Source organism: Mesoplodon mirus (assembly GCF_964341445.2).
Source record: "Mesoplodon mirus genome assembly, chromosome: 4".
NCBI lineage: Eukaryota > Metazoa > Chordata > Mammalia > Artiodactyla > Ziphiidae > Mesoplodon > Mesoplodon mirus.
In genome coordinates, this window is record NC_138979.1 from 65698280 (window position 1) to 65723693 (window position 25414).

The 25414-nt window shown below is 39.2% G+C and overlaps 1 protein-coding gene across 1 annotated transcript; it reads left to right on the forward strand.

The window, feature by feature from the left end:
- On the forward strand, window positions 1-24917 carry TSPAN3 (tetraspanin 3). The gene is made up of 7 exons (XM_082618012.1): window positions 1-262; window positions 13583-13774; window positions 14024-14098; window positions 15639-15740; window positions 17096-17248; window positions 17513-17596; window positions 24007-24917. Exons 1-7 carry the CDS (start codon window positions 200-202, stop codon window positions 24097-24099), a joined length of 762 nt encoding a protein of 253 aa, XP_082474138.1. The 5' UTR covers window positions 1-199; the 3' UTR covers window positions 24100-24917.
- The last annotated feature ends 497 nt before the right edge of the window (window positions 24918-25414 follow it).

Here is a 25414-nt window from a genome sequence, read left to right on the forward strand (position 1 = left end):
GGTGGCCCGGCGGAGACTGCGGCGGCTGCGCGGAGGAGCGAGGTGCTTGCTGGGCTAGGGGTGGGCGACGGCGCCGGGGGCTGCGGTGAACGCTTCGCAGGCCGTGCTGTTCCCAGAGGGGAGGCGCCTTCGCCATTGACGCCTCGCTCGGTGAGCGCGTTCCGCTCGCCGAGCAGGGCCCCAGCCGACCGCCGGCACCATGGGCCAGTGCGGCATCACCTCCTCCAAGACCGTGCTGGTGTTTCTCAACCTCATCTTCTGGGTGAGCGTGGCCGGCGGGCGGGAGAGGGCGGGGGGCTGGCGGTGCGGCCCGCAGGAGGCCTCGGCTGAAGCGCCTATGGGGCCCAGCGGGGACCCAGGCTGGGCCGGGGCTGGCGCTAAGGGAGCGAGGGGGCCCTGTGGTGGAGGCGCGAGGGGAGGGGGCCCGGCCCGGAAGGCTCCGGGCGTAGATGGCGGTGAGAGGAAGCCCTCGGGGGCTTCTTGCGGTCTCCGCGCTCGGGCCCGATGCCCCCGCCGACGAGCTCTGTGCCAGGGACCGGCGCTGAGAGGCCCCCCGGCCTCCCCCCTCCCCGGAGCAGCCTGCTGGACGGAGAGCTCTCATTGCAGATTCTTTCAGGACAGCAGGCTCGAAATAGGATATTCCCCAAAGGGTCGGGCTTCGCTTTCTTTGTCGGGGCCCGGAGCCCTGGCAGCTCCAGTGGCAGCCCCGAGGCGTGCGAGCAAACGGTGCAGAAGTGCGGGGACGCTACCGACTCAGGGGTGAGGGATTTTGCCTTAGAGCTTTTTGTGTATGCAGAACTGGTTGACTGGTTACCAGCCCAGAAAACGGAACGGTTTAAACTTGAGAAGCCAAATAATCCTGTAACCAAGAAAATTAGTCTGTTTGTTTGGTCCTGGGGATGGGTAGCCTGAGATTATAAACCTTGGTTAAATATCACTCGGATGTCACAAGATCTTGAAAGCGATGAGTTAGTTCACTTTCAATAAAGGGTGGCTTTCGAATTTTTTGGACACGCCCTCAAAGAAAGGGGTGTTTATAGCCCCTTCATCTTACTTCAGGTCCTTATCTCGCCAAGGACTTTTGTAATAACCTGTTATTCCTGTCAGTCTCTCCACCCTCTAGTTCATCTGGACCTTGCACCCGGATAAATCTTATTAAGCATTTCTTCCCTCACATCACTTTATTTCATTTAAAAAATAAACACCCGCCCACACCCCAAAAGCTTCAGCAGTAGATTAAGGTTCAACCTCCTCTTGGTATTGCAGTTGAAGTCCTCAGTCACCTTTCCTTCCTCATCATTGACCATGTTCTTAAACCCTTGCTGTCCTGGACACACTTCCCTATCCCCAGTCCGCAGGACACTTCTTGAACATTCCCACTTCCCATTACTTTTGTATGTCCCCATTCAACTCTTTCCCACAAACATACCTAAATTAGGAGGAATCCTTTCCTTCTCACAACACATTCTCCCCTCCCCCAACAAAGGAGGAAACTTTTCATATCCTGACTGCTGTAGCATAAAAGGATAATTACATATAATAAGGCACTTACTACACACATGTATTGCCATAGAGTCTTTCAGGATATTTATGGTGTGATGGAAAGAATCCTGACTGGTAGGGCCGATAGTACTGTTCAGAATCACCCACGTGTCATTGATGTTTCCATGATTTCTTCTTTTCCAATTAGAGCAGTGTTTCTTCTACTTTAGTTTGACTTACAAGCCTTTTTAAAAGCTATAAGAGTTTCTAGGGCTCTCCAGATGAGAAACACTATTAGGTAAGAAGATTCTTAGGTATAGACTTAGCTTTGTAGCCTTTGCAGTTCCTTGTGATTTTTATGGGCATAACAATTTGATCTTGGAGAAGAGTCTGTGTACTGTCAGGTGAGTTCTAGGCTCTTCAAGCTCAGGGACTGGAATTGCTAATGAAACAAAATATTGGGAATGCAGGAGCCATTTTCTTTAAATAATTAAATTTTCATTTAAAATAGTTAATTCAAAGGTTCATTAATCTTTGGAAACTATGTAAGTATAGGTAGTATTGGCACTTAGTGAAGAAGGTTATGGTGAACTTCAGTTGTGCTTTTCATAGTGGCTTCTTGCCAAGACTGAAGTTAACCTGTGTGGTAAAAACACTTTTTATCTAGGTTAGTAGGATAATAAAACATTTGTGAGCTGTGATGAGGAAGTTAACCAGACATGCAGGGAAAAAAACTGTGGCATACAGCAGGATTAGTGCAACATAACTAAGGAGGAAACAATATTAGATATGTCTCGCGCCAAAGTATTAGTTTAAGGACCAACTGTTGGAATCTGACGATGTTGGTAATCATAGCTAATATTTGAGTGCTTTTAGAACCCAGGCACTGTGCTAAGCACTTTACATGGAGTATCCTCATAACAACTCCATCTGGCAGGGAATATTGTGCTTCTTTTACAGATGAGGACATTAAAGTTTACTTAAAGGGGCACACGCAAGGTGGGGCAGAGCCAGCCTTCACACCCAGGTTGTCCTGTGCTCTAGAGCCGGTGGTGTTAGAGCAAAGAGGAATTTCAAAAGATTTGGAAAGGGGAAGGAACTCTTTAGGCTGTGTTAGACTCACTTGCTCTAAAACACTGATTTTAACCTTGTTTAGAACCTGCCCCAGCATTTAAACTACACTATTTAACTTGTCAGTTTAAAAAATTAGGTCATTATGAGGAAGTACATAAAACAGATGTTAACTTGTTCTTCCTGGGAATTTGTAATGCATTCTTCAGTTCTAATAAGTATATTCTTATATAGTGGCCCCTTCCTCCTTTTAATGCCTTAATCTATAAGTGGAAGAATAAGCATTCCCTACACAGAGCATCTCTAAAGTTTATCTAGGTTCCCTTGGGCAACTTCAGCAAAGTTGCCCAGGCTCTGTTGCACTGGCTCTTTGCTATCAGATGGTAATGACTGATTGTTGATAAGTGTTAAAGTTTAATTGCTTTGTCAACATCTTTAAACTACACCTCTCTATATCATGATATCCTGGTTCTGTTGGCAGCTTGTTCAAAGAGCTGTGATGTGCAAATAGATACGTACTTGAATAATCTGACAGCAAAAGCTGTTAATGTTGACGTGGTGTAGATTATTTTGGACAGTGCAGTCTAAGGAAGTTACTATGGAAAGGCACAGACAAAGGGGAAACAGTGGTTTCTAAAATCCTGAAGGTTGTCTTAGTGGAAATTGAGAGTGCCTCACCAAATTCCAAAATATTAGGGCCTATAGCATGAAAGGTAATTTTGGACTAGTGAAGGGATGTACAACTTGGATCTCTTTGTTTTTTATGGAGTGGCATAGCTTTAAATGTAAGTGTATTAGTTCTAGACCCATGATAATTTTTGGAAGACAAGAGTGTTTGAGTTACATGACTAAATTTTGAAGGCTATTGGAACAGTCATTAACCTCTTCTCTAAACTACATTTTTGCACCAAGGTCAGACAAGAGTCTTAATTCAGTGGGTCATTTGATCTGACCCAGGAGGCCTCATCTAAAACAAGTTTAAATCAGTACTTTATAATTTCAGGTTTTTATTCTGGCAAGTTAATTGAGTACTTAATGAAGACCCATGTTATACAAATTACCTTTACTTTTTCTACCCTGTGAGAAAAACCAATTGGCTAGTATTTATTTTGCTCATATGTGTCTTAGGCATTATAGGGACTACAAGAGAAAGCTTTGTCCATGCTTGCTGAATTTATAGTCTGGCACATCTGCTTAGGGTGTTGTTTTTCATCAGTATGAAAGGCCATAGTAACGCTAACACAGCTGTGGAGTGAGAAATACCACAAGGTTAAACACCTTTCAAATGCTTTTGGAAACAACTTTGGAATGTGGCACCTTCACTAATCATCATTCACTCATATGAAATACCCTTTACATACAAATCATATTTAAAAGCCTTATATAAGCATTAAAATTTACCTTATCTTAAAAAAAGTTTCATATTACCCTTCCCTCTGTGAATACATATAATTAAGGAAAACTGCTTTGTTAAACAAATACAACACGAATGTTTAAATACCTACTTTGTGCTTATATTACTGATAGAATGGTGGAAAAATGAATATCTCTGTTCTTACAGAATTTTTTTTTTTTTTTTTTTTTTTTTTTTGGTGGAGCAAGGCAATTAAAAATAAGCAAGGAAGGGCTTCCCTGGTGGCGCAGTGGTTGAGAGTCCGCCTGCCGATGCAGGGGACACGGGTTCGTGTCCTGGTCCGGGAAGATCCCACATGCCGCGGAGCGGCTGGGCCCGTGAGCCATGGCCACTGAGCCTGCGCGTCCGGAGCCTGTGCTCCGCAACGGGAGAGGCCACAACAGTGAGAGGCCCGCGTACCACAAAAAAAAAAAAAAAAAAAAAAAAAGCAAGGAAAATATCAGATAGTGATGTGTTATGCAGAGACTTAGAGCAGGGTGATGTGATAGAGTGATTGGGTGGCTGCTTTAGGTTGGCAAAGAAGTCTTCTCCAAGGAGACGAAATTTAATCTGGAATATGTGAAGGAACAGATTTTGGGGTGATTTGGAGGAGATGGGGGACATTTAAGACAAGGAACAGCCTACAGGCCCTAAGGCAAGAATATACTTGCTGTGTTCAAATTACCAAAAGAAAGCTTAACTATACCTTCATGCTTTTGTTTAAAAGATAAAAATTCACAATGAAATATTTCAAGGAAGACTTCTTCTTCACAAATCTCCATATACATATTTTGTGTTTTCTAGCACATCTTGCACATTTGAGTTGAGAATATGATACTTTTAAACCGGAACCTTCATCGAACATCCTGGAATTTGTTTCTCCACCTTCTGTATTCCTATCATCATGAGTGACTGCTCTGACAAAGAATGTGTCATTGGAACACACCTTCAGCTAACAGATTTCTTTTTTCATAGTTATTTTTCAGTTCACTAGAAGAAAAGCAAGTTATGGTATATATTAGGAGACCTGTTTCTTAACTTTGACAGTTAAGAAAATGAATATTTCCAGTCTTACTACATTCTAAGTCAGCTGTCCACCATCCAAGTGCCTTGTGGCTCTGAGTAATCATTAACTGGAAGAGCGCATCGCATTGGGAACTTAGTCAGGAAAGCTCTCTTTAGTTGGCAGTTTAAGGAAGAGGTTGTTTATTAGCTCTTTAGGATATTTATCATGCTTTGAAATATTTTAATGAATTTTATTCCATAAGATCCAATTTAGGTTAGGATTTTTGCAGAAATTTTATTCTATAAAATTTATACTTGCATCAAACAAGTATATTCTAAGAATCATTCACTTAGTAAATACTTGTTGAATATCTGTGCTTTACATGTTTCTGAGAAATGCAAAAAGGTATAGTTCCTGCTTTCTGACAGCTTATAGGAAGAGTGGTCACGCAGGCAAAATCATTTATTATTCTATTGAATTTAATTTCTAGCTGCTCCTCCCCCTCCCCCTTCCCCTTATACTCACGGAGAGTCTCAAGTCCTCCTTTAAAAATATCATCTCTTGGGCTTCCCTGGTGGCGCAGTGGTTGAGAGTCCGCCTGCCGATGCAGGGGACACGGGTTCGTGCCCCGATCCCGGAAGATCCCACATGCCGCGGAGCGGCTGGGCCCGCGAGCCATGGCCACGGAGCCTGTGTGTCCGGAGCCTGTGCTCCGCAACGGGAGAGGCCACAGCAGTGAGAGGCCCGCGTACAGCAAAAAAAAAAAAAAAAAAAAAATATCATCTCTTTCCTCCTTCCCCCTCCTTAATAGTTTTGTAGAGTCAGTAGATGAGAACAATTATTTGCATTGATGTATTTGTTCTTGATTTACTAAAAGGGAATCTATGGTAAATGCTGACATACTGTATTTTACATTGTTGCTGCTACTGATTAAACACATAACCCAAGCAAGGACAAACTCTACTATTATAAAGCTTAAGGACCTCAGGCTCCAGTAGTAATAACTGACTCTTTTTACAGTTAGAGTAGGGTGTGAGGACAGAGGGTCTCAAAGAAAAATGCATGTTTAAATTACGTGCTTCTCAGATGACCCCTGGAGCCCTGCAATCTGAAAATATTTAATTTCCATGCTGTTAAAATAATTTGGCTGTGGCAGTTGCAGATCTCCAATTTCATTGCAACCTGAACGTTTGGGGTCTTTCAACTCGTGGATATAAATTGGATTAAATAGAACAACTTTGTTAAGCTAGATGAACAATGATTATAAAAAACCAAATACAGAAACAGTGAAAATAGGACAAAATTGAGGAACATGACCTTTGGAATATCATCGGAATAATATTGGTTTAAAGGATTAAAATACTTTTTCTTTAAGAATAATGGCAATAATGATGGTGATATTGATAATGATGGCAGAAGTGGCTTACTGTCAAAATTTTACCCCTCCAAGTAGGGTTTGTTTGTTTGTTTGTTTGTTTCTTGTCTCCTTAATAGGTGACATTTATGGGGGGAAAAAGATGTGTACTGAAAGGATCAGAATTGTGTTAGATAGTCAGAAAACATCTAAAGATGAGTCAAAGCCAGGCAGACCCAAGAAAAGTGATAAACAGGGAAGATTGGCAGAAGTGCCTAAAATATTTGGGATTGAAGAGATACCAGTTTTATGTTGGTGGTTAAGGACAGATCTAAGAATTCGTTTGTGAAAGAACAACAAAGTCTCAATTTCAGATATAATTTTAAATATTTACTTTTATGATTATGCAAATAATATATTTGCTTTTTAAAGAAGACACTAAAAAGTATTTTAAACTAACGTTACCATGATTCCACCACTCAGAGACAACCAGTATTAACATTTTGATGGTTTTTTTTCCTTTTTTTTAATGTCTGCATGTAAGTGTGTTTTTCCCCTAACACACCACAAACATATTACTGAATTATGCTTTAACATATTTAAGGGCTATAATGCAAATATACCTCTGGATGCTAGGGTTTTTTCTTTTGTTTTTGCTATTATAATTTTGTTATAATATTATAACATTTTGATGAACATACCTTATACAAATCTTTGTTTCCATCTGACTTATTTTCTTAAGAATAGACTCCTAGAAGTGCAGTTAGTAGGTACAGAAGTATAAATGCTGAGGCTAATAATGTGTTGCCAGATAGCTCTCCAGAAAGATTATTCTTTATTATTCTATACTTCCGTGGGCTCTTCTCTCTGTACCCTTACATATCTTTGAATACTGCTTGCCTATATTATTGACCAGTTTGTTAGGTTGAAAATGATATATTTTAATAGATTCAGAAATTCTTGGTTAGAGTAGATTTAATCTCTGAAAGAGGATTTGAAATCTTTGGGATAGTTTTTTTTCTTGAGTGATAAGAGGGTAAATGAAATATGTAGGCATTGGACTTGGTAAGAGTAATTATATTTAATGATATGAAGTATTTAGTCAGAGTAAGTCAGAATTGAAACAAATAGGTTTGACTAGAGAATATTATGGTAAGTAGAATGCTGAAAGATTTGAGGTGATTTTAAGACACTTGTAATGGCACGAGGAGGGTGGAGTTTGGAAAAGCTTTCAGAAATGCACTGCATAGAATTACCAATGGGTTCTTTGTAGGAGAGAAGCGAGGTACATGAAAAACTAATATGACCGTACAGGAGACTCTGAATTAAATGTTAAAAGATAGGTACATAAGATGGATTTCTGCTGCTGTTTTTCCCCTCTCTACTTTTTGAAATCTGCATTCTTATGAAGTCTAGAATACATGGTGGTTTTTGCCAGGTCTTTCTACTCTTTCTCCCAACATTCCAGTCGCTTCTGCTTTTCCAATTGATTGTTGGAGGCTAAAATCACACTGAAGGAGTAGTTCTTGCAGGCAACAAGAATTTGTGAGACACTGTGCTTTTTGGCTGGATGACTTCAGACGGTCCCCTCATCTGTACACTGTCCTGATTCTTTCCCTTCTACAAATGAATCCATGACTCCTGTATACCACTGCAAGAAAATCACTCCTGTTCTTCTTTGCTTTATCTTCACCCATATGCTCTGTGGGATGTGCGATGCACCTTCACGTTTCTAAATTTCCATATAGATGCACTTTTCACAACAGAGGTGTTTTACCTCCTGGCTTGTAACAAGGCTGTTTTGTTTTTAATGTTCACTGATTCCAGTGGCAAGTTTCACTGTGGTTGATGTGCTCCCTTTCATTTCATATTCCTTCTTCCTTAGAAGAGTAAAGAATTTAGGAGTTTTGTGGATTTTAGCATTTCATCATCTTTCACAGAGGATTTCAAAAGTACAAAAACAAAACAATTAGTTTCTAAAACCAAAACACTGGTTTCTAAACTGTAGAAAAATCAATCTGATATAACATTGAAATTTCTTATTTTAAAGGGGCTTCACATTTGTATGTGTTGAATATGTAGTGGAAGGGTAAAAGGATAAAGTGAAGTGTCATACTTCTGGAACTCATACTTCTGAAGTTTTCTGACAGGTAGCTTTATTTCTGCAGGAACAGCTTGGGGTTGCAAAAGCACTGGCTTTCCTAAAGTTTTAAAATTTTGTGACTTAATTTAGAACATGAGTTTATTAAAAGGTAAAGAAGAATGGTTTTCAAAAAATTCTTTTTTCTGTAGTTTCAGCTCTCAGCCTTTCCCTTAAATTTCCCTTCACTTATTTGTAAAAAGGATGAGTATTTTTAGTATACTGTCCTGGCACAAATCCTCCTTATAGGCTCAGATTTTCTCAGCGGTGACTAATGCAGTTCAGCTGCTTCCAAGTTCTACATTTCATTCCCTCTCCTGCTGCACCTCCTCTTCCCCCCCTGCAGCTGGTTTGTTGGCAAAGCCCAGATCCTTTGATAGATCTCAATCCCAGCATTACCCTTCAGGATTTAACCCTGCTTACCTTTTAGGCTTTCTAATAGCCACAACTCCTATATCAAAAATCTGCATGACTACAAAGTCCCTAGTTAGGAATTACTTATAACCTTCTTCCGTTTACCATATAAGCTCTACCTGTGTTTTTCATACTGATGGTTGGATGTCATTAAAGCAGTTGTTTATTGCTGTTTTTAGGTCTTCAGCTGTTGTTGGGACACCTCTGTATTTTCAAAGTAACTGATGTCATTTCATAAATTGTTTATTATACAACTTTAAGCACTATGTATACATGCCATTAAAAGAAGAAATCTTTGAAGTTACCTTCAATTTAGGAGACAGTCTCTATCAGTAATTTGATTTATATAGTTTCATATCAGCAATCGGTGCAGTTTCTGCTTTGGTGTGTGCAGCTGCTAAGTTGCTTCCCACTGTATGTTGTCAAAACAGAAGCGTTATGTTTTCAACTCTGCTGTGTGATTTGGATGTTGACTAGTTTGCAGCCTGGGAAAAGAAACTGCTTTCAAGTCTATTAGAAAAGAACAGGCGGCTTTACAAATGGCATTTCCTCCTAGCCTTCCATTGCATTCGTTATCTGTATGGGTGGAGGATGGTTGCACTGGAAGCATTTCACTTGGCCCACTCCCAGGCAGCACCAAGTGTGAGCCTTATAGGGATCTCTTTAGGTTGAAAACTCATCGTTTCATGTTTAAAATGCAGATGGTTCTTTACTTTCCCATGCTTCAGATTAATTGTGGAGTACATATATCTTCCAGTTTTATCCCGTTTTTATTCAAATTTATGTGGTCTTAAATTTCATTTACTAGCAGCTCAAAGATGGAATTCATTTTAATTCAAGCCATTTAAGAAATGAAGATTGCCTATTAGAGTAAGAAAAGCTAAGAGTCCAAAGGATAGAGAGATGACTAATGAAGACAAACTGGACAGAATTTGATTGCTTCATATTTAGTATTCTTCTAATTCTGTTTGGGGACTAAAAGCATTTACTGTAACAAAATGTGTATGTGTATACACGTGTGTTTGTATATCACACATACGTAGTCAAGAAAAAGTAATGTTTGGTAAGAGTGTTAAGTAGTCCATGTACTTCTATAGTTAATGCACCCAGACTATTAAGCTGTTTCTCCTCTCTCCCCTCTCCTATGCCTTCCATCATCTCATAATAATATGTCACCAAAGTAAGTATGTCAGTGAACTGAGGGCCTTTGAACAGGTACAGTTGCTGTAGGTGAAGCATTTATAAACTAATGTATTCCAGATGTCATGGCCATCAGGAATTCAGTAAGCTGGATTAAGTTGCCAAATCTTATTTGAATGGTGGACTAAAAACTATAAGCATTGGACTGAAGAGAAACAAAGCAAATTCAAACCAAAGCTTTATGATTGAGATAGGAGGGCAATTTCAAGGGACTGGATGAAATGAAGTGTACTCAATGAATTTTGATGAATACCTTCTATGTGCCAGGCACTGTTCTAGGTGCTGGATGGTGGTACAGGGCTGAAAGACTGACAGGCAAAGTTTGTGCCCTAATGGCATGCTGAGACATATATAGTTATAATTGCAACAGTTATAATAAATACTCTGTTAGAGCTGTGTAGGGGGTGGTATGTGACCAAATGCACCTAATCCAACCTGAAATGGGCGAGAATGGCTTCCAAGAGGAAGAGGTGATATTTAAACTGCATTTTAATGGGTGACAAGGAGTTCCCAGGCAGATGAAGAGAGGGCATTCCAGAGAGAACAGCAGAGGTAAAGAAGTAAGAGGATATGTGGTACATTTGGAAATAACAGCTTTCTGTTGTTCAGGGTACATGAGAGGTAATGGAGTCTGAGCCTGAAAAGCAGGGAGGAACAGCTTAGTTTATCAGGGGCCTTATTTGCCTCATCTTGATTTTAAACATGCTGATGCCTTGATCTGTTTTATATTTTTAACAAAAATAACTGATCATATAAAGAACATATAATTAAGGGACAGGGAGGGTCAGCAAATAAGGTTTAGGGTGAACAATGGTAAGGCCCACATTAAGACAGAAGCACTGCAGAGGGTTGAAGAGAAGTTACGGTATTCAGGTAGTGGGTTTTTTTTGTTTGTTTGTTTGTTTGCGGTACGCGGGCCTCTCACTGCCGTGTCCTCTCCCGTTGCGGAGCACAGGCTCTGGACGCGCAGGCTCAGCGGCCGTGGCTCACGGGCCCAGCCTCTCCGCGGCATGTGGGATCCTCCCAGACCGGGGCACGAACCCGTGTCCCCTGCATCGGCAGGCGGACTCTCAACCACTGTGCCACCAGGGAAGCCCTCAGGTAGTGTTTTGAAAGTAAATCTGAAGGAGTTTGGTGATTGATGGGATGTAGAGGTAGGACAAAGAAAGAAAATAGAGTAACTCTCAGGCATTTGACTAGAAAAAAATGACTGTCTTGTGCCATTTGCTCTGAAATACAGAATGTGTGGGAAGGTTTAATGGAGTGGGCAGGAAGGCAGAGAGGGTTTGAGGTAAGTTGAGGGCAAGGTGTCTGTGGGGCTTCCAGATGGGGATGTGTAGTCCTGAGATGATGGCTTAGGTAGAGAGCTGCAGTGGCTGGTGAAGCCATGGCTAGTATAGCCCAAGGAGAGCCTACAAAATAAGAACTATTTAAACAGGGCCGAAGGTAAAACCCTGGAGATCACTAACATTTGTCTGGTAAAGAAGAGTCCATGAAGAGACTGAGAGAGCAAGCAGTGAGAGAAATAGGAAGAAAGCCAGAGGAGAGTTTTAAAAGAATATGGTTTTTTGGACTTACCGGGTGGTACAGTGGTTAAGAATCTGCCTGCTAATGCAGGGGATACGGGTTTGAGCCCTGGTCTGGGAAGATCCCACGTGCTGCTGAGCAGCTAAGCCCGCGTGCCACAACTACTGAGCCTGTGCTCTAGGGCCCACAGGGCACAACTACTGAGCCCGCGAGCCGCAACTACTGAAGTCCGCGCACCTAGAGCCCGTGCTCCGCAACAAGAGAAGCCACCGCAATGAGAAGCCTGCGCACCGCAACGAAGAGTAGCCCCTGCTCGCTGCAACTAGAGAAAGCCCACGCGCAGCAACAAAGACCCAAAGCAGCCAAAAATAAATAAAATAAAATAAATTAAGTAAAAAATTTTAGGGCTTCCCTAGTGGCGCAGTGGTTGAGAGTCTGCCTGCTGATGCAGGGGACACAGGTTTGTGCCCCAGTCCGGGAAGATCCCACGTGCCACAGAGCGGCTGGGCCCATGAGCCATGGCCGCTGAGCCTGTGCGTCCGCAGCCTGTGCTCCGCAACGGGAGAGGCCACAACAGTGAGAGGCCCGCGTGCCGCAAAAAAAAAAAAAAAAAATTTTTTTTTAAGCTTTAAAAAAAATGGTTTTTTAAATTGCCTCCATTATTCTAGTCGTGTCTTCTCTTTTTAAAAGTTCATTATTATTTTTTTAAAAAATCAACTTACTTTCTCAACTTTCCATAAATGGGGTCTTTTTCTTCCAGATCTGAATGATTCTATTGGCCTGGTATATGAAAATATACTGATGACGTCCAAGCTTACAGGGTCCCACAGACTTAAGAAATAAACTGAGTTTCCAGGTTGAGAGGAGATAACGATATTTCCAGTATCATTGTGAAGGCTCTTTTCTAGTTTGAAGATTAATGATTAATGTGTTAAAATTTTGAAGAATGGTGAAATAATTCTTTTCATGTGAATGTCTCAAAGTGCTCTATAAATGGTAATTCATTTAAACCAAATGTTTTAACACTTAACCTCACACTGTATTTGCTCATTCACATAAAAGCAAGCAGCATTGGGCTGTCAGTGTTGTGCTGGTACACAATGATAGCAAAATTGACAATGATAAGAGGAAAATGTATGTAAAACTCTGTAACTGGAGCATTGTGTCTGGAGCAGCAGCTGTTCCATGACGTTCTGCATTCACTTTCCCTTTAGGTGCTCTAAAACCTTGTTACTCAAAGTGTAGTTCAAGAATCAGCAGCATCAGCATCATCTGGGAGCTAGTTGGAAATGCAGAATCTCAGGCCCCACCCTCAGACCTACTGAATCAGTCTGCAGTTTAATAAGATCTTCAGGTGATTCCTATTCATGTAGTTTGAGAAACACTAAAGAATAAATAGACCTGAAGGGTTTGTACAGTTCTTTAGTAATGTAGCCCTCTAGCTATGAAAATGGTAAATTTCATAGTCTCAACTAGGACAGCAAATGTTTTAGATATGGGTATCATGGTTATTAGTTGCTATTGTATTTTCTTTCCCCAAGTCATTAGATGGAGATTATAAATGCAGATTCTGGAGTCAGATTGCCTGGGTTCAAATCCTGCCTTTGCCACTTGTACCCGATTTCCCCATTTGTTGGGGGCAGTCCCCACCTCCACACTGACCCTTATTGGACATGTAATTGAGCTACAGAAGCCCTTTGGGATGTGTGTGTGTTTTCTTTCTTGTCATCAGTCTTACTTACTGGATTCATGGTTTCTTGGTCCTAGATGAACCAGCAGTTATCGAAAAGTAGATGGAGCTTGGAAAACTTTACAACTTTAGTAAGGAAATGCTCTTACTAATGAATAATTTTCAGCTTCACAGAAAAAACGTCTACAAAGAGATTTAAAAGTGGTGGAAAATCTCATTGAGTTATAACATGCTAAGAAATAGTGGGGATTTTTACCATCAGGGGTGGGAGAATTTTACCAGTGCTCTGACCTTGTTTTTTACAGGGAGCAGCTGGCATTTTATGCTATGTGGGAGCCTATGTCTTCATCACTTACGACGACTATGACCACTTCTTTGAAGATGTGTACACTCTCATCCCTGCCGTGGTGATCATAGCTGTAGGAGCCCTGCTCTTCATTATTGGGCTAATTGGCTGCTGTGCCACAATCCGGGAAAGCCGCTGTGGACTTGCCACGGTAAGTTAGCTCTTCACAGATCGAATGTGTCGTAAAAGTATGTGGGAATATTCATTTGTGTTACTTACTTGAATTGAGCATGAAACTCCATTTTCTCTTTGACTCTCTTTATAATTGGAACAGAATTAGCACTTGTCTTAAACTTCTAGCAGTTATCTCAGATAATTGCTTTTTATCAAGAGAGTATTTAGAGTTATTTTTTCATTTGTATTTAATTTTTGACAATGTTTCCTTACATTTTCCTTACAGTTTGTCATCATCCTACTCTTGGTTTTTGTCACAGAAGTTGTTGTAGTGGTTTTGGGATATGTTTACAGAGCAAAGGTATGTTGTCTACTGGAATGTATATGTTTTAAAAGGTGGCTTAAGTGTTTCAAGTGAAATAGAACAAACTCATTTTGAGAGTAAACATTTTCTTTTGCCTGACTTCAGTTTAGCCACTGCTTTGAAAATGTAAGGATAATTAGAAATTATGTGTCAGGACTTCTAGTCTCATTTAATATAGCAAAGTGTTAATTCTACCACTGTCCTAGTTTGTAGGTAGTTTTCTTTAAATGACCGTAGGATGATCTGCAAATGAATAGTTGGTCAGCTGAGAGCTTTGTTCAAATTTCTTCAGCCTATAGATTCCCTATATAGATTCCCAGATTTCTGTTTAGAAGAACTAAACTGAGGATTTCATTTTCCATTGCCTCTTTAAAAAAAAAAATGCGTTGGTCCTGGACATAGAAAAAGGTGATTGGGAGCTGTAATCCTGCAACTTGTTCCTGAGGAAAAAGGGGTCCTACCAACTCAAACACTAAGGCAACTATTGCCAGCCACTCCCTTCTTGCCCCTCTTTCCTCTTTTCTGGTCATTTCTTCTTCTTTTCTTTCCCCTTTCCTTTCTGTTTTGCCTGCTTTTGCTTTCCATCTACAGTAACATTTAAGGCTAAACAGGCTGTTTTAAATTAATTTGGGGATAACTATAGAGCTGTTATAAAGGCATAGTAGGGTTATTCTCATAGTAGGGTTATTCTCTTATGATTTTGAGTCAAAGGCATGATATCCCAATTTAATATTCAACCGTTGCTACATAAGGTACCAGACAACTATGCCAAAAAAAGAATGCAGTGGATTATACCCCTACCTATGATCTGGTTATCAATTTTATAGTCTTACCACATCACTGATAAAATTACCAAATAGGTCTAATCGTCTTAGAAGGGTAAGGAGAATCTGGTACAAGCAAACTTTATTAAATGACACTTTAGTTGCCGCTTGGCAATACATTATGAAGATTTTATTTCCTGTCTTCTCATTCACATACATTGAACTGCAGCTCTTCATAAGGTGCCACTTCTAAGGACTGATTTTTTTTTTTAACCTGCTGATTACTTTTACATATTTGCCCAAGTCTAATTAAACGTTAAATAAGTAAAATGGAAATAATGTTGGTATTTGTCCCAAAAGTATCTTGTGGGGGCTTTTTAAGTTGTTTAATTTTTACCTCCTTTAGGAAAGGAAAATGAGTAGGTCTTCTGAGAACCCACTGAAAACTTACTTGAAAAAGAAGGTGGTCTGTTTGTAAGTTAGGACACCTATCTCAAGGCTCAACTGCTTTCTCCCTCTTGAATAAATTGGTAGCCTGCCATCTTGCACACAATCTTCTCTGTGATTACTTTTAATCTGTGTGATATAATATGTCTAAAGTTTCACCTGAATCTACATGGAGGCAGGAAGGGAGAAAACTTTTTTCTTACAAGAAATTCACAGAAATATCTTGCCACTTTGCACACATGCCATTAGGGCATTTTAGCTGGAGCCTTGACTAATGTTACTTTTACCAGTATTTTTGAGGGACTGAATTCTTTGTTTTGATTCAGGTGGAAAATGAGGTTGATCGTAGCATTCAGAAAGTATATAAGACCTACAATGGAACCAACCCTGATGCTGCTAGCCGGGCTATTGATTATGTACAGAGACAGGTGAGTTCTTCTGAGGCTAATTTGTTTTTGAGGACTAATCACTGTTGAGCAAACATTAAACTTAACTCTGTTACTATGTAAATTAGCAGTATACATTTACAGCCATGGTTAGCTTCATGATGAGTCCAATAATCTTTTTTTTTTCAAATGCAGCTACACATGAGTTGTCAAACTAAATGATCAATGCTATTTTTTTAATATATATTTATTTTTTTGGCTGTCTTGGGTCTTTGTTGCTGTGCACGGGCTTTCTCTAGTTGCAGCGAGCAGGGGCTACTCTTCCTTGAGGAGCACGGCTTCTCATTGAGGTGGCTTCTCTTATTGCGGAGCACGTGCTCTAGGCACTCGGGCTTCAGTAGTCGTGGCACGTGGGCTCAGTAGTTGTGGCTCACAGGCTTTAGAGCGCAGGCTCAGTAGTTGTGGCGCACAGGCTTAGTTGCTCCGCGGCATGTGGGATCTTCCTGGACCAGGGCTCGAACCCGTGTCCCCTGCATTGGCAGGCGGATTCTTAACCACTGCGCCACCAGGGAAGTCCAAGTCCGATAATCTTACCCTCACCCTTGAAAAGTTTTTTTTCCCACCATTACCTAGTCATAGCCAGATAAGAAGCATCTGATTTTCCCTTAAAAATAATTAGCTAAAGAGGTGATAATGGAAGAGAGGTACGTGTCACAGGAAAGTTCAGCATCCAGATGGACTCTAGAGGAGGTGAGAAGTCTTCATATACCTTGAGAAAGCAAGACCAGAAAGGTTAACAGACAAAACCATTAAAAAAAAATTATTGTAGACAATTTGAAACATACCTGAAGGTAGAGAGAATCATACAGTAGATCTTTGTATCCACAAACCCACCTCAAAATTGTCAGCTTTTTGTCAATCTTATTTCATCTATTACTCCCACATATTGTTTGCTAGATTAACTTAAAGTAAATCCCAGACATTTCAGACAAAATATTTTAAATACTTTGTCATTGGAAATAATATTTAACTCAGGATTAGATATTTAACAGGCAAAGTGTAAAGATTTTTCTTAGCTGTAAACTACCCCTTGTGGGCAATATGATTTCTCAAATGGAGGTTCTAGAGCCACTAATTACATGTGGCTATTTAAATTAAAATTAAAAATTCAGTTCCTTAGTCACACTAGCCACATTTTGATTGCCCAATAGCTCCATGTGGCTAGGTGCTACCATACCGAGCATACAGACACAGAACATTTCTGTCATTGCAGAAAGTTCTGTTGGACATCACTGGTCTAAAAGTAGCTTAAAGCTCTTCAGTGCATAGAACTCTAAAGTTCAGCACAGGGGTATGTGTTCTTTGACGAGTAATATCTCTTTTCTCTTCTCTGTTAGCTGCATTGTTGTGGAATTCACAACTATTCAGACTGGGAAAATACAGACTGGTTCAAAGAAACCAAAAACCAGAGTGTCCCTCTTAGCTGTTGCAGAGAGACCGCCAGCAGCTGTAATGGCAGTCTGGCCCACCCCTCTGACCTCTATGCCGAGGTAAGTTCAGTTTCTTGGCCAACACTTGAATCTAGCCTGGTAGCTTTTTTTCTTGGTGAACTATCTGTACCTGGAACTTCTTTTCTACCTTCTTTTATTTGTCTTTAATGCCATTTAATTTTAATATAAATTATTTTCAAATGCATTATCTTATTTCCCTCTTTTAGTTTCTGTCATTTCCATTTCTGCCAGTGAGTAGTAATATGTGACCTTGCAGCTTTCACTTTTTAAAAAGACTAATGAGGATGACTTTGGGCGTTTCAGGGGTGTGAGGCTCTAGTTGTGAAGAAGCTACAAGAAATCATGATGCATGTTATCTGGGCAGCACTGGCATTTGCAGCTATTCAGGTAAGCACGGCTAGCCAAGGAGTTTTCAGAGTGTACTGATTCTCTGATGTCAACCCTGAATGGTTTTAATCACTAAGTGCAGTTAATCTTTGTGTATATAGATAACTTGGAAGTGATTGAGGTACCAGACACCAGTTTCCAGCATCTTCCATTTCCTGTCTCTAGACATAGACCCAGAATGGTCCCAGAAACCAGAGATCTGGATGGGGGAACCATGTGCGAGGGGACTCCTTATCTTATTTTCTTGACTTGATTAGTGAGTGACCTGTTCAAAATACAAACTCTTGTCATAATGTATTTTTGGGAGGTACTTCAATAGAACTTCACAGAATTAAAAAAAATCAAACTGCTGTATTTTAGCTTGGAAATGGGAAGTTTTATTTTAATCTTTTTAAAATTTCTCCTTCCATTTCTTGCTTTTCTGTCGTCAAGGGTTTTATACGTTCATATACATAAATCAAGACTAGTGGCACTACACTAGTCTCTTACAGTAACAGGAGCAATTTTATCACTTTACAGGAAAGACCTTTAATTAAAAACTGAGGTTCTAACCTCCCTTGTATTTGTGGACTTAGTTTTTTTAGAAGGACTGTCATCAAGAAGTCTGTCACACCACTTGGCATATTTGGAAATGTACCATGTCTTTCTGGTAGCTGAGGGGACTTGTCCCAGCTCCTACCAGTGAAAACAGTCTTTTTCCCCCTTAATAAGAGCTTGTACAAAGTAGCTGGTAATTGTTTTAATTACCTGTCACTTTATCAAAAAAACCGCATACACATCCTTTATCCCTCATACCCACATAAAAAACAAGTAAGAAAGGTGGCTATTTTTCTGCCCAGTATAATCTACATTCCTAGTTTCTTGGGTATACACATTATATCTTAGGGATTCTGTTAGAGGAATATTACAACTATTTGAAAATGATTGAAAATCCTTTGCATCAGATCTAGTTCTCAGAGTGTTCTTTAGTGTTCTTTTAGTATGTTCTTGAAACATGCTTCAGGTCTAGAGAATCTACTTTAAGAAAGTTTTGATATCATTTAATTGTTAGAAAAACCAACATAATTGCTAGTTTATATTTAAGTTGCTTGGCTTGTCTGCTCTCTGTATATTTGAACAGAAACTAGTGTATTGAACAGGAAGTGCCTTATAAAATGGCAAAAGGGTGAATGTTTACTTTGCTGATATTCAAAGAGCTCTGAAATGATTCATTAAAAAGCCCAGCTCTATTTGCTATGGTCGCTGCCCTTCTAAGCGTTTACTTTGTGGCTCAGCATAGCAGTAATCTGTTGGTCAGCAGGGGTGTACCTCATATTTTCTTTGTGTAAACACATTCATTTAGCTAAAAATAATGAAACGTGAGGGAGGTCTCTTTTCCCAAGTGAAATCCTGATCTGTGCATTTTTAATGATTTTATGTGTGGTAATAAAGCTGCATGTATTACCGTGCAGCAAAAAAAACTTTAGAACTGTATGGTGCTTTTGATCATGAAATGTGCAACATGTATATAGAAGACTGATGAAAATCAACACTTTAGATATGTCCCTCATCTAGTTAAGCTTATTAACCAGTCAGATATTTCTTCATTAAATATTTTTTAGTGGGGGCTAATAAATATTCTAACTAGTCTCTTAAGTATGCCTTCTCATATGCATTTTATACTTAAATCACCCTGACTTAAATAATGGCTGATAAAGCTTTGATCTTTGCAGTTCAGCAAAACTAAGTCAGGGATTCAGAGCTTTTACAGTCTCAAAACCTAGTGGTTTTGAAAATTTAAAAACTGGTTTTAAAGGGAAAAACATCCATTTGAAATAAAATAATTTTCTACTTTTTTTTAAGAGTACCTATAAATGTTTAAACTTTTGATATTCAAAATCTGATGTAGATTGGTGCCATGTGTGTGGAAAACCTGAATGAAGGCAGAAACAACTCAAAGAGCAGGGAGCTTTTATGGTTGTATACTTACCCTGATAGAGAAAGAGCTAGAAGGATGCTTGGAGATTCTCCAGTCCCTGGTTTTAAAGGCCATGAAAATGAGGGAGAGAAAGGATAGCATGATTTACGACCATCACTAAAGCTTGAACCCCGTCTCCATGTGTACTCTGCCTCCAATTACAAATTGAAGAATTAAGATTCTCAGAAGATTGAATTCCTAAATTCTGTTATGAAATCTGACAGCAAATTGACACTTAAGCTGGTTAGAATACACAATGTATTAGCATTGAAAAATGATTATCACTTTTCTTCAGGTTCTAAAGTGGGGTAGCTCTAAGAGCTATCACAGGAAATTCAATTTTAAAGAATGGGAAAGATTGATTGATTTTTGGTAGTGTTGTGAGTATCAAAAATATTTAAGCGTTGTCTCCTTTGATTTTGAGTGTGATTTGTGGTACTAACTATTAAGCTACATTTCATTGATGTTCTAAGGCATAAAGGTGAATTTAAGAAGAAATTTTCTCATAAACTTAATTTACCAGTAAAAGCCTCTTGTTTGAGTGTTGGTCATCTGTGGGCCAGTCTAGCCCACCACCTCTTTTTGTGTGAGCACCACACATTTTATGTATTGTCCATGACTGCTTTTGTGTTATGGTGACAGAGTTGAATAGTTGCAGCAGAGACCAATTTTGTCTCTTGGTTCACAAAGCCTAAGATATTTACTGTATTGCCCTTTATGAAACATCAGCCCAGCCTTGCTCTAGTCTTGTTAAGTGGTCTAGGTTTGGGTAGGACCAAAATTACCAAGAAAGAAAAACCTGAAAGCTATAAGAGAATGAGATTTAAAAAATTTTGCTACACCCATTATACTGTTAGTTTCTTAATGAGCAAGATATTTCACTTCTTTGAGAGTCACCAGCCTCTTAAATGAACAAATGATCAGCTATAAATTTTATATTTCAACAGTCTGGTGATAATAATAAAATCTAGGTTTTGATTTGGCAAGCTCTTAAGTGTCAGCTGTGGGTAAGGCTCTCTGCAAAGGCAGTATGGGGAAAATGGGAATTGTCAGTCTTTTGAGTCTCACAACGTTGGCATGTCCTTAAGATGGAATGATCGAAAGCAAAATTTCACAGAGAACTGGTTCCCAAGGCCTTGTTGCTTTTTTCTGGTCTGTATGCCAAGTGTGAAGGAGGTTGAGACTGTTATTTCCTTCCTGCCTCTTCTGACTTCTATTTTAATTCATTAAAATGAGTTAAAATACATAAATGAATAGCACTTCAGATTGGGCCCCCAGATAGTTAAAATCGAGTGGCTTGATTCTGACAGTCATTTTAAAAAAGTATTTCAAGTAATTCTTCCTTAAAAACTTAAAACCAAAGCTTGGGAAGCTAATTCTTGAGTGGCTAAGATGTTTTTTTTTAATTTTGGGGAAATTAATCTTAATTGTTAACTTCTTGAAATTTTCTTAATTGAAAAACCCATTTGATAAAATTTTCTTCAAAGATACAAATTTAGTAAGAGGTAAGCCTCCCTCTCAAGTCTTGACCCCAGTTCTCGAGTCCCCCCTTGCAGAGGCAACCACTGTTCCCAGTTTCCTGTATATCCTTCCAGAAGTAGTTTGTGGTTAGACAAGCACATAAATATTTTTTATGCAAATAGAAGCTTATAGGATGCAATTTTCTACCTTTTTTTCTTAAGATAATTGTACGCAACCTCCAGTTTTGAGAAACAGTGCAGACAGAATCCTGTATGCCTTGCTCAGTTTCCTTTAGTGGTTAACATTTTGCAAAACTATTACATATCACAACCAGGATATTGGCCTTGATACAATCCACTGATTTTTTTTAGATTTCTCATTTCTATGTGTGTATTCAATTCTGTACAACTTTATGACCTGTTTGGTTCTTGTATCCATCACCATAGTCAAAATACTGAACAGTTGCAACACTACAAGTGTCTGCCTGATACTCTTAATTGCACCCACCTCTGTCCTATGCCCCCTCCCCCATACCCTGGTAACCACTAATCCTCCATATCTAAAATTTTATCATTTCAAAAGTATCATAAAAGGTACAAAAGGTTACATATGATATATGATATGTAACCTTTTGTACCTTCTTAAAAACAAATTAATATGCTACTGTGGCAATATAGTATTCTATTTTTTGGACATACTTCATAACTTATCTGCATTAATGGGCACTTACGGAAGTGTTGCTATTACAGAAATGCAAGTAGTGAATATCCTCTGTATATATGGGCAAAGTCTGTAGCAAAAAATTTGTAGTCATGAAATTGAGGGGTCAGAGAATATGGATGGCTTTTTGATAGGTATTTCTAAATTTTTCTCAGAAAAGGGTGTTTTCAGTGTGCGGTTCTAATTACCTTGTATAAAATACCTACTTCCCCATAATGCCACCTACCTAGTGTATCATAGAGCATTTTAGTCCTTGGCAGTTTTTTTAATCACCACTTGCCTATGTATTTACTAATCATTTTTTGCAGTTGCTGGGTGTTATATTTGGACTAAGTGTAGATTAGTTCTCATGATGTGACTACTACAGGGGAAAGTTTCGTTGCAAGAAATCACACTGGAGCTAAAATATTTGTGTGATATTTTAAAATCTGTTTTTGGAAAATTTCAATAATTGATGAGATTTTAGTATAGCAAAGCTTTGGAAATGGACCTGTAATACTTAGTGATGAGGTTTGCACTATAAGAAGTTATTGTGTAGAGCTTAATGTTTTTTTTCTTAAATTGTAGTATTTAATGTTCTTAAACAGACTCATTTCCAAGCATGAGTAGGGTTTTATCAAGTTTATTTAATTGTTTTTAAATCAGTGCAAGTTGATTTAATTGAAATTAAAGTCAGGAAAAAAAAGGATACTTATTTCAGACCCCATTTTGAGAATGCTGACTCCTTCGGTAGAAGTTAACCAACTGAAAGGAATGTGAGGAAGTGGGGATGGGAAGAGATCTTTTCCCCAAGCTAATCAGTAACTTCAGAGCTTAGCATTTTTATTGCTCAATTTAACATTGCCTGGGAACATAATTGTGTTTGATCTTATAACTGTTCTAAGAATGTTTTGCTGTACAGTGAATGGAAATGTATTTCTTTAGGAATTAGATACTAAACATGTCTAGAATTGGCTTAAGATATTTAGTAAACTTTCAACAATATCCACTTTTAAAATGTCTTTAAATGTGCTTTATACAAGTAAGCACTCAGCAAATATTGATATAATGAAACTGATGAATTCAAGCAGCAAGTATATATCCTGAATGGGTAGAATAGAGGCTAATAAATAAGGGCAGAAATTGGAGAGTGTGACTTTATCATGGAGAATTCAGTTTGAGGACATCCTTTTTCTCTGTACATGTGTCTTATTAGTAATCTTCCACTTCAGACTTTGAGAGTCTTGTTTATGGATCGGGTACACTTTGTTGAAATTAGATTGACCCCATATGTACAGAGGGCCCTGCCTTTTAAAAATCAAATAACTGAGACCTTTCACTGTCTATGAAAAGTTAGAGCAGCAAATTAATTTATTTAGCTCTTTAGTACCTGTTTATATTTTGTAAGAAGCCAGGTCAAGAATTCTAGAATCGTTTCTCTTTAATCCAGCTTAATCCTCTCGTTTATCCAAAATAACATGGCACTACTATTCCTGTTTGCTACCACAGAAGGATTAGACCTTATTAAAATAAAATGATGAAGGAAGAGTGACCTTTAAAAAGTAATATGTATATAATACCACAGAGCCAAACCTAGATTTCAAAAATAGTAAATAATTGTGGAACAAAAACCTTTGAACTATACTTTTTAGTATCAGGATTGGTTTTCCCCCATAGGGCTTTTGGGCTACTCATGTATTGGGCTTTTCACTTTGTGGTTTGTTATAAAGTTTATCTCCCTCAAATCCAGATGCTTAAAAACACCACTATTAAATTTGCTCAGCATACATAGTCTTGATCATTCCGCTCTCTAGACCTTTGCTGTTCAGTATTGTAGCCACTAGCCACATATATCTAAATTTAAATTAATTTTAATAAAATAAAAATTGCAACTCCTTAGTTGCGCTAGTTACATTTCAAGTGCTCAGTAGCCACACGTGGCTAGTGTGGCTGCCATGTTTGACAGCTCAGTATAGACTGTTTGCATCATTGCAGAAAGTTCTTTCATACAGCACTGCTCTAGATTGAGATGGGAATGGCACTAGGAGAGACTTGATTCTCTGCTGGCTTCGCAGATTGTTCTTAGGTGTGAAGCAGAGAAGCTAAAACTTGGTACTTAGTTCCTTAAAAGATAATGTATGCATTTGAAATTGCTTCTGTTACTGTTAGTGCTTTTTTGATGATTTGAGATCTTTGAACTTAGAAACAGTTCCACTGCCAACAAAGAAATACGCACTTGCTGTAAGAGGGTTTTCAGCCTTTTTTTTTCCCCATTGTTGTTTTCTTCCCACAGCTGCTGGGCATGCTGTGTGCCTGCATCGTATTGTGCAGAAGGAGTAGAGATCCTGCTTATGAGCTGCTCATCACCGGTGGAACCTATGCATAGTAGAAAACTCAAACCTGAGCTTTTTTAGTCTTGTTCTGATTTGGAAGGTGAATTGAGCAGGTCCACTGCTATTGGCCTCCTGAGTTCATTTAGTTAAAGCACACGTACACAGGTGTCGGACAGAGCAGTTTGGCTCTTCACGTGTCCACCTTCTTACCTACCCACCTGTGAGTTTCTTTTCCCCTGTTCTAGCTGACTCTCCATGTCCGTAAGTGTTTAAGTACGGTGGTAAATGTTCTAATCTCAGAACCATTTGCAAGTTGCGTAGTGTGGTAGAATTAAAGGCGGACATGAGCCTACTTCTGTTACCTCCAAGCAGTAATGGGACTGCTGCTGAAGTATCACCGGGTCCTTTCAGTCTTCACAATGGAGAACTCTTGGCCAAAGGTTTCTGGGGGGGAGGGGGAGACAGTCAGCTGTCTGGTTAAAGTTAATACCAGATGGTGCCCCTCATCAGTGTCCTTTTAAAAAATATATACTATAGTTCAGTAAGATAGCAACTGTACAAAATGGATAAAATAGATTTTAGAATCATACAGCGTGTATCTTGATTCATCTTCAAAATCAGACTGATCTTTGAAACTAGCGGTTTTTAATCAAAGCTGGCTTTATAGGAGGAGTGTAATGTATGCACTACTGTTTTAAAACAATTAGTGTGAGTGTGTGCGTGTGTTTTTTTGTATGATTGAGCCCATTCATCGTAAGTCTAAACTCGTTAGAAATAATGTACCCATGTAGACTAGCAAAATAGTATGTAGATGTGATCTCAGTTGTAAATAGAAAAATCTAATTCAATAAACTCTGTATCACCCCCTCAACATGTAGTTTTTAATTATTTGGAGATACTTCAATTCCAGAGCAGCAGTATGTTTTAAATGTTGGTGCTATCTGCAGTTCATTATGCTTTGCGTGTGTTTTAATTATATCTGTTGCTAAATTCTAAAGGCCTTGATATTCAAAAAACTACAGATGCTTTTCAGTCCAGTATATCCTACAAATATGGAGCACCTACTGTGTGCATGGCATTGGGGATACAGTGATGGTGCTGTCCTCTTCAAGGAATGTGGAATGCTAGTATCATAGACACATACAGAAGCAGATAATTTCCATACAGTTCAGTGATTGTAGTGGTAAAAGAATGGGAGCCCAAAGGAGGTGCCTGGAGAGGTCAGAGGCAACTTCCTGGAGGAGAGGCCCAAGCCCAGAGGCTGAATAGGCTTTGTGGGAGAGGGTACACAGGAATGTGAAATGGGACGGAGTGTGCAGGGAGCTACAAGTAACTCATTGTGCCTGGGGCTTAAAATAAAACGAAAAG